The following is a 20,284-nucleotide window of genomic DNA, read 5'->3' as shown; positions in this document are numbered from 1 at the left end:
CAAAGTGGTTAGCACTGCTGTCTCATAGCACCAGGGACTCAGGTTGGATTCTGGCCTCGGGTGACCATCTGTATGGAGTCTGCACGTTCTCCCCATGTCTGCGTGGGTTTCCTCCCACAGTCTAAAGATGTGCAGATTAGGTGAACTGGCCATGGTAACTTGCCCCTTAGTATCCAGATTTGTGTGTAAGTTAAGTGGATTACCCATGGTGAATGCATGGTGTTACAGGAAAAGGGCGGAGGAGGCTGGGCGTGGGTGAGATGCTCTTTCAGAGAGATAGTGTAGACATGATGGGCTGAATGGCCTCCCTCTGCACTGTGGGGGTTCTATGACTCTATGGTGAACTTCAGCTCAGGATTGAATGGCAGATGAAAGTTCGAAGCTTTTTGGTGTCCTTATCTGAGGAAGGATGTCCTTGCTATAGAGGGAGTACAGCGAAAGTTTACCAGGCTGATTCCTGGGATGGCAGGTCTGTCATATGAGGAGAGACTAAGTCGGTTAGGATTATATTCACTGGAGTTTAGAAGAGTGAGAGGGGATCTCTTGGAAATGTATAAAATTCTAACAGGATTAGACAGGGTAGATTCAGAAAGAATGTTCCCGATGGTGGGGGAGTCCAGAATTAGGGGTCATAGTTTGAGGAAAAGGGGTGAACCTTTTAGAACTGAGGTGAGGGGAAATTTCTTCATCCAGAGGGTGGCGAATGTGTGGAATTCACTATCACAGAATGAAGTTGAGGCCAAAACATTGTCTGATTTCACGAAGAAATTAGATCTAGCTCTTGGAGCTAAAGGGATCAAGGGATATGGGAGAAAGGGGGAATCAGGATATTGAATTTGATGATCAACCATGATCAAGATGAATGGTGGAGCAGGCTCGAAGGGCCGAATAGCCTCCTCCTGCTTCTAGTTTCTATGAGAGTGTCCTTTAGCTTTAGTATAAAGCAAGTAACAATGCACGCATTTCAACAGCGCTTTATTACACCATAAGTGAATGCACAATTTTGTTTTGGAACTCAATGACTGTTGCTCTATCAAAAAATATTACAACCATTCTGAGGAACCCAACAGACAACACTCAAAAATTGATTTATTCATCTCTCTTTGATGGCGTTAATCAAGGGAGGAATGATGGCCAGAGGACTGGGAAAACTCCCAACTTTTCTTTGAATATTATCATTAAGGCCGGGATTCTCCAGCCTTGTCAGTTCCTGCCGCTGCCAGCGAGAACAAGAAATTTGGCGCTCAGCCAAATCTCGGTTTACTGCAGCGGGACTGGAAAATCCCAGCTGCAGGTCCATATAGGATCACCCCTTAAAGGGGCCACATTACCACAATCTCATTGAATACCAAGTGGCTAAATGATCTCTTCCTGTTTGCTATGTAACATCTTTGGTTTGTACGGGAAATCAGCCATAATAGCCCTCAAGTTATTTCACCATTTGCAAGTTGCCGAGAGACATCTATTCTCCCCGCAGAGTGTGTGGGATTTCTCCCAAGTTCCTAAAGGTGAAAGAGTCAAGCCTTAAACATTCAGCAACCAGACCTCCCTCCCTGTGAAAAATGTCCTTTACCCACAGCCTGGCGGGATATTCCAGGTGGTCATTGGCAGCTTTCCCAGTGGGAACTAAGCCACGCAAGATCATCTTCAAGAGATATCAGATGAAGCACAATGTAAGACCCAATCAGTTTATACACAAGCATGATAAGAACATAAGAACACAAGAATTAGGAGCAGGAGTAGGCCATCTGGCCCCTCGAGCCTGCTCTGCCATTCAATAAGATCATGGCTGATCTTTTTGTGGACTCAGCTCCACTTACCCCCCTGCTCACCATAACCCTTAATTCTTTTACTGTTCAAAAATCTATCTATCCTTGCCTTAAAACATTCAATGAGGGAGCCTCAACGGCTTCACCGGGCAGGGAATTCCACAGATTCACAATCCTTTGAGTGAAGAAGTTCCTCCTGAACTCAGTCCTAATTCTGCTCCCCCTTATTTTGAGGCCATGCCCCCTAGTTCCAATTTCACCCACCAGTGGAAACAACCTCCCTGCTTCTATCTTATCTGTTCCCTTCATAATCTGATATGTTTATATGAAACTAGATCTGGATCAAAAAGTTGAGATAATGGCTTACCTTTTCTCCCGGGGATCCTCTTGGACTTTGGTCGCCCTATGGGAAAATTGGATAAAGAATTAAATTGTGCTTAAGCAACAAGATGATCATAACTGAGCCTCAAGTCCAGGTGAAGTCCTAAGCAACCCCTTTTCTCTACAGCCCCCATAACCAATTCCTGAGTTTTCAAATTCTCTTCCCACGTCCACCCATCCCTCTATCCTCCTCGCAGAGTCACCCCTCTTCCTCTCCACCATCCCACCCCCCAATCCCCCAACCCGCAGAAACAATGGCTGCCGCCATTCCAGGATGCAGGGCCATCAGCCTCTATCCCGAATTCCAGGTGCACCCCAGGCATTGTTCAGCTGAGTCCCAACATCTGCACGCCAACTTGTTCTGGACACATTCTGGATTGGCGTGTTTTCCCGCTGGCACCGCAGAGAATTGAGCATTGGGGGAGCGGGGGAGGGGGGAAGATTCCGTTCGAGCCTTTATCTCCATTCCATCAGCGAGATGTAAATCATTTTCTGTGCCGGCCTCCAATGGGTTTCCTGATCCCCCATGGCGGGCACCAGCGGAAGATCCCACAAGAAATCCACGCCGGTGAGAAACCAATTTTTGGGCCTTCCCTCTGAATTCACCCACCCCGTCCACTATTGGCCTGTCATTGGAGGCATGGGACAATTCCACCCATTGCCAAAACACCTCTGCTCTATTAATGGCTCTGGCATGCAGGTACATCATCTCCTACACAACTGAGGCTCAGGGAGAATGGGAGCCCAGTATAAATAAAAACAGCAGGGAACTTACCTGTGGCCCTGGGAGACCTCTTTGACCTTCCAAACCCTGTCACGATAATAAGAGGGGCAATATTAACGCAGAGTCACACCGTGAAACACATTTCCTTTTGTCATTCGCGCCCATCGAGCCCCGTGAGGAAAGAAAGCACTTTCTTTACACAGGAATTGAGATCTCCTCTTCAGACACCCAAACCAGCTCCATGTCATCCAAATCCTACCAATTCACTCACATTTACAATCTATCTTAGTGACCTATGATAAAGAGTAGAGAGTAATGTATCTGAGTTTGCTGATGATACCAAACTAGGTGAAAGTTAAGCTATGGGGAGGATTCAGAGAAGGTGCAATGCGACGTAGAAAGGTGAGGCAAGTGGGCAACAGGATGGCAGATGGATTGTAAGACAGGGAAGGGTGAAGTCATTCACTTAGTTCATAAGAATAAAAAGGCAGGATATTTTTTAAAGGACGATCCACACTCTAAGTGTTGATGTTCAGAAAGACTTGGGTGCCCTCGTCCAAAGAATGCAGAAAGTTAAGATGCAGATGCAGCAAGCAATTAGAAAAGCAAATTTTGGCCTTGATTGAAAATGCATTGGAATACAAGATTAAAGAACGTTGGCAATGGTTTATGCGGTTTTGGTGAGACTGCATCTAAAGTAAAGTAAAAGTAAAAGTAAAGTTTATTTATTCATCACAAGTAGGCTAACATTCACACTGCAATGAAGTTACTGTGAAATTCCCCTAGTCGCCACACTCCGGCACCTGTTTGGGTACACTGAGGGAGAATTTAGCACGGCCAATGCACCTAACCAGCACATTTTTCAGACTGTGGGAGGAAACCGGAGCACCCGGAGGAAACCCGCGCAGAGACAGGGAGAACATGCAAACTCCACACAGACAGTCACCCAAGCTAGGAATCGAACCCGGGACACTGTGTGCAGTGTTGGGCTCCATATTTAAGAAAGGATCATAGAATCCCCACAGTGCAGAAGGAGGCCATTTGGCCCATCGAGTCTGCACTGATCCTCTAACAGAGCACCTTATCCAGACCCTATCCTTGTAACTCCACATAGTTACCCCGCTAATCCCCCTAACCTGCACATCTTTGGACACTAAGGGATAATTTAGCATGGTCGATCCACCTAACCTGCACATCTTTGGACACTAAGGGATAATTTAGCATGGTCGATCCACCTAACCTGCACATCTTTGGACTGGATATATGTGCATTGGAAGTGGCACAGTAAAAGTTCACTAAACTGGCCCTTGAGATGAGGGGTTTGTCTTCTGATGAGAAGCTGAGTAAATTGGGTTCATACGTTTTGGGGTTTAGAAGAATGAGAGGTGATCTCATTAAAACCTGAAAAACTCTGACGGGGTTTGATAGGGTGGATGCCCTATCGTTTCCACTGGCTGGGGAATCTATAACACGGGGGCACAGTCTCAGGATAAGGGGCCAGTCAGTTAGAACTCAGATGAAGAGAAATTTCTGCACTCAGAGTGTGGTAAGTCTTTGGAATTCTCTACCTCAAGAGGGCTTTGGATGCTCCATCATTGACTATATTTAAGGCTGGGATAGACCGATTTTGGTCTCAAATGGAGAATGGAGTTGAGACTCAAAATCAGCCGGGATTCTACTGAATGGTGGAACAGGCTCAATTAACCATGGCCTCCTCCTGCTCCCATTTCTTATGTTCCAAGCAAACCCAAAACCAAAACATTGAATGTTTTCAAGATGTTAAATATTACACTTGGGGTGAAGGGGATCAAAGAATATGGGGGGGGAGGGGGGGAAGGCAGGATTGGGCTATTGAGTTGGGTCATCAGCCATGATCATATGAATGGCAGAATAGGCTTGAAGGGCCGAATGGCTGTTCCTATTATCTATGTTTCTATATTTCAGCACCAAGCCTGGTTGCCTCAACATGTCCATCACGTGCCGGAACATGATTGCCATTAATTCATCTTTACCAGAAGCTTGCTAAAGAATGACAAAAACTTGCCAATACAATTGAACTAACTTCCGTAAACCTTAAAGCTGCATCTATCGAAGAATAGTTCAAGTCAAATTCATACTTTGCAATGCAAAATCAGCGGAGTTCATTATTCAGTCAATTATATACCAACAACATTGTGACTAGTGCCGCTATACATTCAGACAAAACATCAGGTTCAAACTTACTCGACTCCCGACTGGTCCTGGGAGGCCAGGCTCTCCTCTTAACCCGCTCAATCCAGATTCACCCGGCTTGCCCGGGTCACCCTAGAAGATAAAACCAAATAAATGTTGGGAGACCAGAAGTGATATCGGCAATTTTTTTTTATTCGTTCATGGGATGAGGGCGTCACTGGCTGGGCCAACATTTATTGTCCACCCCTGAGGACAGTTCAGAGTCAACCTCATTGCAGCAGCTCTGGAGTCACATGTAGGCCAGACGAGGCAAGGACAGCAGATTTCGGTACAGGTTTGAAGGGCCAAAGGGCCTGTACTGTAATTTTCTTTGTTCTATTTCCTCCCCTAATGGGCATTAGTGAGCCAGATGGGGTTTTGTTTTACAACAATCGACAATGGTTTCATGGTCAGTGTTAGATTTTTAATTCCAGATTTTTATTGGATTCGGATCACGGCCATTTTCTGGCCTTGGTAAAGTGGGCATCTGTGTGAACGCGGGCGCCGATCGAGTTAATGGCCTCACGTCCGACTTTACCAAGCTTTCGCGTCCGTTTTTCGGCGCGACGCAATGTCGTGGTGGGATTCAAACCCGGGTCCCCAGAGTATCCCCTTGATTACAAGCCCAATGACAATACCACCACGCCACGACTTCCTGTTCAACTCAACAGGGCTGCAACTTCCAACCATTTTGTATTGAATGCAGGCATTTAATTACTTTTATCTTTAAATGTCAGCCTATTTACACAGGTTTAGAAGACTACTTGTGGACCAGACCGAGATCACTGAAACAAAAACAGAAAATGCTGGAAAATCTCGACAAGCCTGACAGCATTGGTGGAGAGAGAATAGAGCCAACGTTTCGAGTCAGGATGACCCTTCACAGATGCTGTCAGACCTGCTGAGATTTTCCAGCATTTTCTGTTTTTGTTTCAGATTCCAGCATCCGCAGTATTTCGCTTTTGTGTTATTATGATATTGAGGTCGCTGCTCCATGTGTGCTGTTTATTTAGAATGGCCTTATTCCCGAACCTCCTGTGATTCTTCCCCAGAATAAGGAAATAAAAGCTGCAAAAACCAGGAAAATAAGAATAGTGGTCTGAACTGGTCTTGTATACCTTAAAACGGAACACCTGTTGCGAAGTTGGGTACAGTAATTGTAGATTGGTGTTTGTGAAATTGCAAAATTTACTGTTACCCTCATCAATTATAATCCGCTAATCGTAAGAATGAGGAATCATGGATAACATATTTCTTGGAAAATAGCAATTGCTACCTTTTCTCCTTTGATGCCCGGCATTCCGCCTTCTGGACTGATCTACAAAAGGAGAGAGAAGATGAGCATTTAGATATCCAGTCAGACCCCTGTCAGACCCCTGGCCAGGATGCCAACCAACTCTGATAACTTGTTCAATCACCACTACTCGAATGGATAGTCTCAACACCGCGGTGAACTTTCCTGCTGAAGGGAAGTGGGGGAGGGGGAGTGCCTCCCTCAACAGCCTCCTTTCCAAATCACTCACCCCCACGCCCATCCCCCACAAAGTCTGACCCTCCAAGCCCCCTCACCTCAACCCCACCTCCCGTCTGCAGGGGATCCCTGCCCCTCAGCCTCTCCAAGATCCTCAACCCCCCCCCCCCCCTCGCTCCACCTCCCCAAACCTCATTCCCCCAACCCCTCGAGACCCTTCGCACTTGCTGGCTTCCGGACGCTGGGACTTCGAATTTAGGGACCACTTGCAGCCCCAGTTCTGGCCACCGCTGTTACTGGCGCTGTTGGGGCTACAGAGCTGCTGGCCTATCCAATTAGGCAGCAGCTCTCTGAGGTGGGACTTATCCAGAATGAGGGCAGAGACGCCTTATCCAATGATTGGGGGACATAAAAGCTCCCATTGCAAAAGTTTGAAGGAAAGCAGTGGAGTTACCCCGGGTGTCTTGGGCAACACTAATCCCTCAACAAACATCACAAAAATAGACTTCTCTGGATATCAGATATGGGAGCTTGCTGTGCACAAATTGGTTCTTGTGCTTTTTATATCCCAACAATGGCTAAATGAACTTAATTGGTGGTAAAACAGTTTGGGACATTCTTGGGTTGTGAAAGGTGTCCATTAAGATGCTAGAAATCATTTCTTTCTCCTTTAAGCAACATGCACTCAATTCAAATACAGGCAGACGCAACATATTGTAAATTTATTGAAACTTGTTCATTTACCAGCTTTCCTGGAGCCCCTGGGGGTCCGGGAGGTCCCACCACTCCCTGCATTAGGAATAAAAGGTTAAGTTAACACTTATTCTACATTTTTACCACCATATGTGTCATTCCGAAGGTATTCTCTTTAAGACAGAGCTGAGGAGAAATTTCTTCATCCAGAGAGCAGTAAGTGGAATTCGTTACCACAGAAAGTAATTGAGGCCAAAACATTGTATGTTTTCAAGAAGCAGTTAGAGCACTTGGGGCGAACGGGATCAAAGGATATGGGAGAAGGTGGGGATCAGGCTATTGAGTTGGATGATCAGCCATGATCATAATGAACGATGGAGCAGGCGCATAGGGCCAAATGGCCTCCTCCTGTTCCTGTTTTCATTTTTTCTATGTTTCCTACAGCAAGAAGGAGTGGTTAAATTGGACAACAAGCTGGAGGTCAGGCCAGGAAGGGGGTTGGCTTATGAGGAGAGACTGAGTAGACTGGGACTATACTCATTGGAATTCAGAAGAATGAGGGGAGATCTTATAGAAACATATAAGATTATGAAGGGAATAGATAAGATAGAAGCAGGGAAGTTGTTTCCATTGGCAGGTGAAACTTGAATTAAGAGGCATGGCCTCAAAATAAGGTAGAGCGGATTTAGGACTGAGTTGAGGAGGAACTTTTCACCCAAAGGGTTGTGAATCTGTGGAATTCCCTGCCCAGTGAAGCAGTTGAGGCTACCTCATTGAATGTTTTTAAGGCAAGGATAGATACATTTTTGAACAGTAAAGGAATTAAGGAGCGGGTAAGTGGAGCTGAGTCCACAAAAAGATCAGCTATGATCTTATTGAATGGCGGAGCAGGCACGAGGGGCCAGATGGCCTCCTCCTGCTCCTAGTTCTTATGAATGTGATGTGTCACTTAGATCAGTTTCCCCCTCTTAATGAAATGGAACCACCATCTCCAATAACATAGGAGTGAGATGAGGAGAAGTTACTTCACTCAAGTAATCCCACAATTCTGATATCCCGGAGGGATGTGGATGTCCCGCTCTGGAATACATATAAGGCTGGGATCGGGAGATATTTGGTCTCTCAGGGAATCAAGGAAGGTGGAGAGCGGGGAAGAAAATGGAGTAGAACGTCAACATCAGCCATGATCTGATTGAATGGCGGAGCAGGCGCAGTGGGTCAGGTGACGTACTCTTGCTCCGGTTTCTTGTGTGCTCTTGCCATAATTGAGGCAATGGGGTTCAGGCAACAAGCAGGCCCCTGAACTCAGAGCTCTGACCTTCTGTCTGAAGGTCAAGCACTCCAAGATAAAAACAGAAATGCTGGAAAAACTCAGCCGGCCCGGCCACATTGGTGGAGAAAGAATCAGGGTTAATGTTTGATTCTTCTTCAGAACTGGTCAAGCACTTGTAGATTGAAGGTAAGGAGCGGGAGGAAAACCTTTCCACCTGGAGGGCGGTGGGAATCTGGAACTCACTGCCTGAAGGAAGCATTTAGATGAGCACTTAAAACGCCATAACGTACAAACCTACGGACCAAGTGCTGAAAGGTGGGATTAGTGTAAATGAGTGTTCGATGGCTGGCACAGACAGTGTGGGCCAAAGGGCCTCTTTCTGTGCTGTAAAACTCTGTGACCATGACTATGACACTCCAGCTACTTTGCCTTTGAAGAATTTGGACTGCAACTTAAAGCAGTCAATTCCCTCCAACAAAACCAAACTCTTTGGAACTTAAGAACCATTGACCAGAAACTGAACTGGACTAGCCATATAAATACTGTGGCTACACAAGCCGATCAAAGGCGAGGAATTTTTATTTATTAATCGTCACAGGTAGATTTACATTAACACGGCAATGAAGTGAAAATCCCTCAGCCACCACACTTCGGCACCTGTTTGGGTACACTAATGGACAATTTAGCATGGCCAATGCACCTAACCAGCACATCATTTGATCTGTGGGAGGAAACCGGAGCGCCCGGAGGAAACCCACGCAGACATGGGGAGAACGTACAAACTCCACACAGACAGTGACCCAAGCCAGGAATTGAACCAGGGTCCCTGGCGCTATGAGGCAGCAGTGCTAACCACTGTGCCACTGTGCCGCCCCATTAACCTGCCTTTGGATTAGCAAGAAGCTTGTTAAGAATTTCCCACATTTTCTGTTGTTAATTCAGACTACCATTCCCATCTTTCATCACAACAATTTTTCTGTAACTGCTTTTCTCTGGAACCTTCCGTTTTAACATCCAGAATGCACTTACTTTATCGCCTTGATCTCCTTTGGAACCCGCCGGACCCCTGATCCCCTGAAGGATAATCAGGAAAAGAAAAACAACAGAAATCAGAGAAATTCAAGCTTTTATGAAGCAACTGTATTTCTGGCGAACTTTGACCCGGATGTAAAGCGCAGCAAATTCAGACGGAACCCAATGTCGCGCCAATTGGACTCACATCTCTCCCTGATTGGCCGGGTTCACCCGCATCGCCCTTTGCTCCAAGCCTGCCATCGTTTCCAGGGAAACCCTAAAAACAACAGAATGCTTTTAAACACAATTCCTTTCTTTGTCATGAAGAGTTAATTTAAAAAAAAATAATGATTGAAATAAATGTTCCAGCTCCAAGTAAACCCTCCTGAAGCAGAATTCTATTTTGGATTGTGAAATGGAAAGAATCTGTCTATCAGAATGGGACAGTGTTGAGACAACACAAACTACTTTCCCATGGGAATCCTCACAATCCACAAAAACTGGCTTCCGGTTCAATGAAATGACATTTGATTGGAAGAATTGGGCACTGTGCTAAACTCCACGCACCAATACCTGTCTTAGATTGACCCAAGTGGTAAATAATGAATCATGAATCTGGCCTTCTCGAAGCTTGGATTTGATGCGTATTGTCAGCTCAGACAGAAGCTCTTGTGGCGCAGTGGGTAGCGACCCTGCCTCTGAGCCAGAAATTGCGAATTCAAGTTTCACTCCAGAACTGGGTGGTTGAGAAAGGTGCGTTCATAATGTGGCCAAACAGGCTGAGTGTTCACTTGTAAATCCTACTGACACGGCACGGTGGCACAGTGCTTAGCACTGCTGCCTCACAACGCCAGGGACGCGGGTTCAATTCCCAGCTTGGGTCACTGTCTGTGCGGAGTCTGCACATTCTCCCTGCGTCTCCGGGGGTTTCCTCCGGGTGCTCCGGTTTCCTCCCACACTCCAAAAGACGTGCTGGTTAGATGGATTGGCCATGCTACATTGCCCCTTGGTGTCAGCGGGACTAGCTAGGGTAAATGGATGGGGTTATGGGGATAGGCCCTGGGTGGGATTGTGGTCGGTGTAGACTCGATGGGCCAAATGGCCTCCTTCTGCACTGGAGGATTCTATGACTCACCAGTAGCAGGCAGGAAGAGTGGGAGAGATTCCTGGTCAGCCAAAGACCGTTGGAGCCTCGACCAGGATTATCCATCGCTCCGGACTACAAACATGCGTGTTGCCACAGCGACTCAGACTCTTGGGGGAGCTGGCTGGGTTCATTGGCTGGATAGACAGTACGGAGCAGATTGGTGCCAACAGCATTGGGGCTTGCTTTATTCTCTCCCAGGCTGAGGTGGATTTGGGTCTTGCCTCCTATCCCTCCTCGTGCCGGAGGTGGTGACAGTGCCATGGGTTGGACTTACCTTCAGTAAAGAGTATTGGTGCAGGATGGAGAGAGCTGTTCTCTGCATTTTAAGCCTGCCCTGTGTGGGGCAAACTGGAAACCTTTGGCCACTGACTTGGTCACAAATAACTACAAGGAAAATTGGGGATGTTTAGCGAGGTCAAAATCACACCGGAAATGTTTTTTATTATTCATTCACAGCATAAGAGTCTCATTGGCAAGACAACATTAAAGTCCATTCCTAATTGCTTCTTGAGAAGATGATGATGAGTCGCTTTCTTGAGGGCAGTTAAGCACCAACCACATTACTGGATGTGGAGTCACCCCGACCTGGTCTGGCCTACATGTGACTCCAGAGCCACAGCAATGCGGTTGACCCTTAACTGCCCTCTGAAATGGCTCAGCAAGCCTCTCAGTTCAAGGGCAATTAGGGATGGGTAATGTTGGCCTTACCAATGGCGCCCACATCCCATGAAAGGCTAAACTATTTTAAAATTCTTTAGGTTTTGCCTTGGAGAGGAAGCTACCATGCACTCAATTAGACAATATCTAGAGATATTACTCGAAGTCCTCTCTCCCCTGTCCGGCCTGGTAATCCAGCCTCTCCCTGGGAAAAAAAACAACAGGACAGCAATTGGTTATTATGTGAATGAAATCTAAAAACGTGCAACTGAAAATTCAAGGCAAATTCGGTTAAAAAGTGAAGTTACCGGCGTCCCTTCATCTCCTTTGTTCCCCTTTTCACCCTGGGAAAGAAATGGAGATACATTAGCTTTCTCGGCCCTGAGCTGGTACAGGCCTGTACAGGAGCATGGCTCAGTCTCTGATTCTCGCTGCCTCTGCATCACTGCAGAATGTGGATTCAAGGACTATTCCTGGAATTCGGCACTGTGAGAGTACCGCACTGTCTCCTTTAATGCCAGCCTTTCAGTGAGGTGAATTCCCTCGTTCCGACCATATCTACATATCTCTGTGGCTTGGGTAGATGCTGAGGATCCCATGCATTAATCAAAGAAGAGTGGGGAAGGCCTCCCAACAACCGGGTCAATATGAGGCCTTCAACCAACAACGCCAGAGGAAATCGAACAAATCTAAGCGGGTAGTGGCAGGACTTTTAGAAACTCATAATACACCCCTCACCTTCCAAACGCTCCCCATGCCCCATCCATGCCCCCTCATGCCCTCCACCCACCCCTATACCCCTCATGTGTCCTATGCCAAGCTCTGCCCCTCCAGCCACCCTTTATGGCCCCTCATGCCACCTATGCCAAGCTATGGCACTTCCATTCCCGTTGACCCCTGCACACTTTCTAAAACCATGAACCCTATAGTGCACAGAGGTATGTATAAAAAAAATTGAAAAATGGTAACTTATTGATAACTTTCTTCTATGTTTGAAAAAAGTCTGCATTACAAGCGAATAAGGGTATCAATCATCCAAACCCTCAAAAGATTAAAAAACCTACAAACCCTTGATACTATTTAACTTGTATACATAAATACTGTGAAATTGACAGTAGAGATCAGAGAGCCTGAGCTGTCATTCAAACAATGTTTCTCTGCGGAGCAGGTTATCACATATTCTAATAGATGTCTGGGCTCTCAGCCAAACCTCAATATGCAGGTTTACCAGTGATTGGGGAGGTGTTAGGCCAACAGTCTGTCATTGGGGCAATTGAGACAATTAAGTGGCCAATTAATGGCTAGTTAAGGGCTTCCTCCTGCTGCCACTTGTATTTTGCCACTGCCGGGTTGGGGTGGGGTGTTCACATCCCATGGCATCCACCTGGTGGCATTGTTGTGGGTTGGGAGGGATCATCCTGCTAGGTCACAATGGAGGCCTCCCTCCCACCCCTCACTCCTGTTTGTTACCACCTGGTCCTCCCAATGATAGGGCCCGACCCTGCCCCTCCCCCGCTCCCTGACCTCACTAGGACCTGCCAGACTGGCCCTGGAACAACTCCCCCCACTTACCTTGCTACCTGGTTCCAGCGATGCTCTCCGCTGGGGACTGTCTGCATTGGCCAACCCTCCCGGTGACGTTGTTGTGACTGGAGAACTGCCGGGCATTTGACTGGTGGAATCGCCACCCAGAGAGGGGGCAGAAGGCTCGATGGGCGTATAACTAAGCTGGAGTGTCCCGACCACACAGAGGAAGGCTGGGCCCTGACTTGGTGGTCGGCGGGAGAGGGGCTGTTGAAGGAGGCCTCACCAATGCATTAAATTCTGGTCACTACCTGCAACACTAATGCTGTAACATCACAACTTCAGCGTCATACCCTTCTGTACCACTTATAAACCAGCTAGGAAAAAGCAAATCGTCGCCAGGTTCTGAACAGAGAGAATTTCATCAAAAAAGACCAATTCTAGAAAACTAAATGAATCAGAGCAGAGAACACAAATGCGCCTTCACCTCCTTCCCTCGGGATCCACTCAGTCCGGGTGGTCCTGTTTTACCAGACTCTCCTTTCTCTCCACTTCCTCCCCGATCCCCCTGCAACACAAACAGTCATTAATCACCATTTCCCCGTTCAAAAGCTGAGTAAATTCGAGGCAGGCGTGCCTTCTGCTGCCGCTGAGTATCCCTTACCTTTTCTCCTGGTCTCCCGGAAAGCCCAATATTCCCCTAAAAACGAGATACAGACAGGTTAGCGAGGTGGCCCGCCAACTGTGGACCATTAAATACATCACCCATCTGACGACCATAGAGAGATGTGGAAAAATAGAAACTAGAAGCAGGAGGAGGCCATTCGGCCCTTCAAACTTGCCCCACTATTCATTTTGATCATGGCTGATCATCGAATTCAATATCCTGATCCCCCCCCGTTCCTCCCATATCCCTTGATCCCTTCAGCCCCAAGAGCTGGATCTAATTTCTTCTTAAAATCACAGTGTTTTGGCCTCAACTACTTTCTGTGGTCATGAATTCCACACATTCACCACCCTCTGGGTGAAGAAATTTCTCCTCAGTTCTAAAAGGTTTACCCTTTATCCTCAAACTATGACCCCAAGTTTCTGACTCCCCCACCCTCGGGAACATGGATGGATGGAATATGGATGTTACACTGCTGAAACAGGCCATTTGGCCCATCCAGCCCATGATGCCATTTCTCCCATCATACAAGCAAGTATTTCCGATGAACCTTCTCTCTAAGATGCGGAAAATCAGGAATGTGACACACAGGGAACAAAGAATCGAAGCATTGGCAGCGACGCCTTTAAGATGGGCAACCTTAAAGGGATCGTGCAGTGCAGAATGAAGGAACATTAAAGACAGGAATGGTTCTCATCGCAATTATTCATCACATTCCCACATCCTTTCAAATCTCTTCATCTTCCTTTCCAATCTGATCCTGAATGTTGACGCAGTTTGTGTCTCAACCACTCTCCCTGTGGAGGGGAATTCCACACCCTCCAAATTCTCTGTGTGAAGAAGCTTCTCCTAGTTTATTTATCAGTGTCACAAGTAGGCTTACATTAACACTACAATGAAGTTACTGTGAAAATCCCCTAGTCGCCACACTCCGGCACCCTGTTCGGGTACACTGAGGGAGAATTTAGCATGGCCAATGCACCCTAACCAGCACATCCTTCGGTGTGTGGGAGGAAACTGGAGCACCCGGAGGAAACCCACGCAGACACGGGGAGAACGTGCAGACTCCGCACAGACAGTGACCCAAGCCAGGAATCAAACCTGGATTCCTGGCGCTGTGAGGCAGCAGTGCTAACCACTGTGCTGCCATTGTGGAACTGCTCCCTTTTTTCCTAAGGTGAAAGGCTGTGGTGATCCAAGATGGTGACATGGTGATTGGGAAATAGCAGGGCAAATTAGGTGGTTTTTCAAAGAGCTGGCACCTACACAAAGGGCTGAAGGGACTCACTCATTGCTATATGGTTCTCATAGAAACCCTACAGTACAGAAAGAGGCCATTTGGCCCATCGAGTCTGCACCGACCACAATCCCACCCAGGCCCTGCTCCCATATCCCTACATATTTTACCCGCTAATCCCTCTAATCTACGCATCCCAGGACACTAAGGGGCAATTTTTTAGCATGGCCAATCAACCTAACCCGCACATCTTTGGACTGTGGGAGGAAACCGGAGCACCCGGAGGAAACCCACGCAGACACGAGGAGAATGTGCAAACTCCACACAGACAGTGACCCAAGCCGGGAATCGAACCCAGGTCCCTGGAGCTGTGAAGCAGCTGTGCTAACCACTGTGTTCCCGTGCCGCCCCACTGTGCTCCCGTGCCGCCCCACTGTGCTCCCGTGCCGCCCCAGTGTGCTACCGTGCCGCCCCACTGTGCTCCCGTGCCGCCCCACTGTGCTCCCGTGCCGCCCCACTGTGCTCCCGTGCCGCCCCACTGTGCTACCGTGCCGCCCCAGTGTGCTACTGTGCCGCCCCTATAGTGCCGCCGTTCTATAGTCATTTGTTTCATTAAAAGGGAAGATTAAAGACTTACTCTGTCACCTGGCTCTCCTTTGGGTCCTGGTTGCCCTGGGATGCCATATCCAGTTTCACCCTATTAAAAACAAGCATTAATAATGTGAAACACTCCAGACAAGAAGAGGCCAATCTGCAACCACATACTGCCGATACTGGAAATCCAAACTAAATAGAGGAAACGCAAAAAACACTCGGCAGCTCAGGCAATATCTGTACAGAGAGACTCTGACCCTTCCCATTGGGCGGGATGGGTGCAGTAAATCCCACCCTTAATGTTTCAGTTCAATGATGTGGAACTGGAGATAGAGATATGATGGGTTTTTAAGCAAATACAGGGACAGGAAGAAAAAAACAGAAAGGAAGGTCAGTGATAGGATGGGAGCTAAGAGTGATTATGTGGAAGTGGTGGTGTTGTGGTATTGTCATTGGACTCATAATCCAGAGACCCAGAGCAGTGCGCTGGGGACCCGGGTTCAAATCCTACCATGGCAGTTGGTGAAATTTGAATTCAATAGAAATCTGGAATTAAAAGTCTAATGATGACCGTGAAACCATTGTCGATTGTCGTAAAAACCCAGGATAAAAGCAAATTACTGCGGATGCTGGAAGAAAAAGAGAAAATGCTGGAAAATCTCAGCAGGTCTGGCAGCATCCGTAAGGAGAGAAAAGAGCTGACATTTCGAGTCCAGATGACCCTTTGACAAAGGAGCCTCTGGACTTGAAACGTGAGCTCTTTTCTCTCCTCACAGATGCTGCCAGACCTGCTGAGATTTTCCAGCATTTTCTCTTATGGTCATAAAAACCCATCTGGTTCACGAATGCTCTTTAGGGAAGGAAATCCTTCTGACACAAAGGGGCAATTTATCATGGCCAATCCACCTAACCTGCACATCTTTGGAGTGTGGGGGGAAACCGGAGCACCCGGAGGAAACCCACGCAGACACGGAGAGAACGCGCAAATTCCACGCAGACAGTGACCCAAGCCTGGAATTGAACCTGGTCCCTGGCACTGGCAGTCCTATTTCTTATATTCTTCTAACACAGGTGAGAGTTTTGCAAAGTAAAACATTGTGAAGACATTTGTTGCAATGTAGTACATGCAAAATAGACAATGATCAACTCACAATAACCCATCTTCTAATCAATGCTAAAATGCCGAAAGTGCGCACAGGCTCCCTCAATTCCTCACACAGTTAGCTGATTCTCCATCATTTCTGCCTCACCTTATTGCCTTTCTCCGCTGGGTTTCCCTTTGCTCCCTTCTCACCCGAGGGTCCTGAGGGTCCCCGTTCACCCTATAATAGAGAACAGGAAAACTGATTCAAAAGCGAGAATATGCAACGTTCACACAATTCCCAACAAGCTGAGAAAAGTACAGTTTAACAACACGGGTGACACAGGATGTACCAGAGAAGACCAGACATAGAAAGGAGAGAGAGAGAGAGAGACCTTACCCGATCACCTTTACTCCCTGATGGGCCAGTGATCTGCAATAGAATGAGAGAGTTGGCACAGTTAGAAAAACTCAAAGACAGATCGGGACACAGGCCGTGAAGTGGATATAAAGGATGGAATTTTCCGGCCAATCTCGCTGGTGGGATCTTCCAGTCCCGCTGTGGGTTTCCGCCAGTAGGGAATGCATAGAACGGGAAACTTTGTTGATGGCCAATGGCAGGCCACCACCGAGAATCCCGCCCAAGGAGTCTGCAAAGGGACATAGGTGGATTAAGTGAGTGGTCAACAATTTAGAAGATGGAGTATAATGTGGGAGAATATGAACTTGTCCACTTTGGCAGGAAGGTTAGAAAAACAGCATATTATTTCAATGGAGAGAGATTGCAGAACTCTTGAGTGACAGAGGGATCTGGGTGTCCTGGTTCACAAATCAGGAAAAGTTAGTCTGCAGGAACAGTGAGTGACTAGGAAGGCAAATGGAATGTTGGCATTTATTGGGTTTTGCTACAGTTGTTAAGGGGCATTAGTGAGACCACAGCTGGAGTACAGTGCACAGTTTTGGTCTCCTTATTTCAGATTGGATAGAAACACTAAAGGTTCACTCGACTGATTCCTGGGGCAGTGAGGGTTATCTTATGAGGAAAGATTGAACAGGTTGGGCCTATATCCATTGGAGTTTAGAATAATGAGAGGTGATTCTAAGGGGGTTGGATGGGGTGGATAATGAAAGGATGTTTTCCCTTTGTAGGAGAGACATTTTAAAAATAAGGAGTCTTCCATTAAAGACAGAGATACGAAGACATTTTTTCACTCAGACGGTTGTGAATCTTTGCAACTCTCTTCTCCAGAGTGTGGTGGAAGTCAGGTCGTGGAATATGTTCAAGGCGGAGGTAGATAGATTCTTGGTGGCAAAGGAGTCAAAGGTCATCGGGAGGGGTAGGAAGAATGTGGAGTTGGGACCACAATCAGCCATGATCCTATTGAATGGTGGAGTAGGTTCGAGGGGCCGAATAGCCTACCCAAGCTTCGAATTTGTATGTTCATATATTCAGTCAAATTGGGAAACCTGTGGCGGTAATGCGTTATCAAGGGTCCCGGAAGATCCTGCTAGTGTGAAGGGCCAGAAGGTCACACCCAATGACTCTATGGCTGCCTCTAAGCCTTAACTCAGTCCCGACTGAGTCCTTCATGTTCAAAACACCAAACTGCTTACTGTCTCAACAAATATTGTCCAACAGGAGGGAAATCGAAGAACAAAAATGCTGATAAAGTTATAGAGAAAGCTGAAAATACAAAAGCGAGTGAGAAATTCTGATTTTGATCTTTCATTACCCTCTCCTAGTGGCAGACCAATGGAAACCAGACCGTTCTCTGGAAAACGGGTGTTTCAACGGAATACCAACCACATGCGTTATATCCCCAGCACCTTTACCTTAAGAAAATCACCCCAAACTGCTTAACAGAGGCATAATCATACATCAAAATGAATTTGGCCTGAATTAGGTGAGATGGCCTTGTGGTATTATCACTGGACTATTAATCCAGAAACTCAGCTAATGTTCTGGGGACTCGGGTTCGAATCCCACCACGGCAGCTGGTGAAATTTGAGTTCCATAAAAAATATCTGGAATTAAGAATCTACTGATGACCACGAAACCATTGTCGATTGTCAGAAAAACCCATCTGGTTCACTAATGTCCTTTAGGGAAGGAAATCTGCCGTCCTTACCTGGTCTGGTCTACATGTGACTCCAGAGCCACAGCAATGTGGTTGACTCTCAAGTGCCTTCCAAGAGCAACAAGGGATGGGCAATAAATGATGGCCAGCCAGCGACGCCCATGTCCCATGAATGAATTTTTTTAAAATTAGGCTATAAGGGAGTGGGAAGGAGGGACAATATATTAATGGCACCCAGCTTAGCACTACCCGCAAATAAAGATATCTTTAATCGATGCTCCTTTTTAAAAAATGCCTTTATTGCAAGGACATTGGAGGATAGGAATAAAGAAGTCTTGCTGCAATTGTATAAGCTGTTGGTGAGACCACACCTGGAATACTGCATGTAGTTTTGGTCTCCACATTTAAGGAAGGGTATAGTTGAATTGGAGGCGATACAGTGAAGGTTCAGTGGGCTGGCCCCTGGGACGAGTGTGTGAGAAAACTGGGACAATATTCTCTGGCGTTTGGTAGAATGTGAGGCAATCTCATTAAAACCTGCAAGATTCTGAAGGGATTTGATCGAGCGGACACTGAGAGATCGTTTCCGCTGGTTGGGGAATGTAAAACACAAGCGTACCGTCTCAGGGTAAGAGGCAATCGTTTAGGGCTGAGGTGAGGAGAAATGTCCTCACACAAAAGGTTGTGTATCTTCGGAATTCTCTTCCCCAGAGGGTTGTGGATGCTCCATTGTTGCAAACAGGATTTTGGTCTCTCTGGGAATTTCCAGTAAGCATTCTCCAAGGCAGCCTTCAAGACACACGACAACACAGAATCGTCGAGCAGAAAGTGATAGCCAAGTTCCGCACACATGAGGACAGCCTCAACTGGGATCTGGGGTTCATGTCACACTACATGTAACCCCCCCCCCCACCATTTGGCCTGGGCTTGCAAAATCCCACTAACTATCCTGACTTGAGACAACCCATACCTCTTTAACCTGTGATTATCCCCCTCTCCACTCGCACTGTCTGAACCTGTAAAGACTTGCATTCCAACCATTATCTTGCATTTATGTCTTTGTCTATATATGCTGTGTTTGTGAAACCTACCTCTCCAATCACCTGATGAAGGAGCAGCGCTCCGAAAGCTCGTGATTCCAAATAAACCTGTTGGACTTTAACCTGGTGTTGTGAGACTTCTTACTGGGAATTAAGGGATATGGGAAGTGGGTGGGAAAATGGAGTCAGCCATGATTGTATCAAATGGCGGAGTAGGCTCAATGGGCCGAATGGTCTCCTCCTACCCCCCTGTTTTGTGCTCTCTCTTTTAGTAATGTTGTATATTTTATAAAATCAATGGAGGACACACATTTATGATCATTAGAAAAAGAACAAGGCAGTAGATTAGGAGAATTTTTCTAAACACAGTTGCTATAAGTTGGGAAAGACTCCAGGAAAGGCTGGTGGAAGCGGACTCAATAGTAACTTTCAGAAAGGGAGTTAAGATAAATACTTGAAGGGCAAAACAGGCAGGGCCATGGGGTAGAAACAATGCTTTTCACTGTATCCCAATAATGTGACAATGATAAATCAAATCAAAAAGAAGGAGCAAGTGGTGGGACCAGTTTGATAGCTTTTACAAAGGGCTGGCACATACATGATGGGTTGAGTGGCCTCCTTCAGTACTGTTTCTTTCGATGGTGCTAAGATACTTACAGTCCGTCCTGGTTCTCCCTGTCTCCCTTCATTTCCCTGGAAAATAAACACATTTAAAATGGTTCT

General features: G+C 46.8%; 1 protein-coding gene across 1 annotated transcript in view; it reads right to left on the bottom strand.

Moving 5' to 3' along the window:
* Window positions 1–20,284, bottom strand: part of LOC144491893 (uncharacterized) — a 181,783-nt gene that overhangs the window by 144,091 nt on the left and 17,408 nt on the right. The window contains exons 8-22 of the mRNA XM_078210184.1: window positions 20,219–20,254; window positions 16,844–16,876; window positions 16,613–16,684; window positions 15,414–15,465; window positions 13,529–13,564; window positions 13,352–13,432; window positions 11,649–11,684; window positions 11,501–11,545; window positions 9,742–9,813; window positions 9,552–9,596; window positions 7,301–7,345; window positions 6,362–6,403; window positions 5,098–5,178; window positions 2,926–2,961; window positions 2,137–2,172 (exon numbers count right to left, since the gene is read on the bottom strand). Of these exons, the coding sequence (XP_078066310.1) occupies window positions 2,137–2,172; window positions 2,926–2,961; window positions 5,098–5,178; window positions 6,362–6,403; window positions 7,301–7,345; window positions 9,552–9,596; window positions 9,742–9,813; window positions 11,501–11,545; window positions 11,649–11,684; window positions 13,352–13,432; window positions 13,529–13,564; window positions 15,414–15,465; window positions 16,613–16,684; window positions 16,844–16,876; window positions 20,219–20,254 (748 nt within the window). The remainder of the gene's footprint in view (window positions 1–2,136; window positions 2,173–2,925; window positions 2,962–5,097; window positions 5,179–6,361; window positions 6,404–7,300; window positions 7,346–9,551; window positions 9,597–9,741; window positions 9,814–11,500; window positions 11,546–11,648; window positions 11,685–13,351; window positions 13,433–13,528; window positions 13,565–15,413; window positions 15,466–16,612; window positions 16,685–16,843; window positions 16,877–20,218; window positions 20,255–20,284) is intronic.

The sequence above is a fragment of the Mustelus asterias genome, chromosome 3 (assembly GCF_964213995.1).
Source record: "Mustelus asterias chromosome 3, sMusAst1.hap1.1, whole genome shotgun sequence".
Lineage (NCBI taxonomy): Eukaryota > Metazoa > Chordata > Chondrichthyes > Carcharhiniformes > Triakidae > Mustelus > Mustelus asterias.
This window is presented reverse-complemented; position numbering and strand designations above follow the sequence as displayed.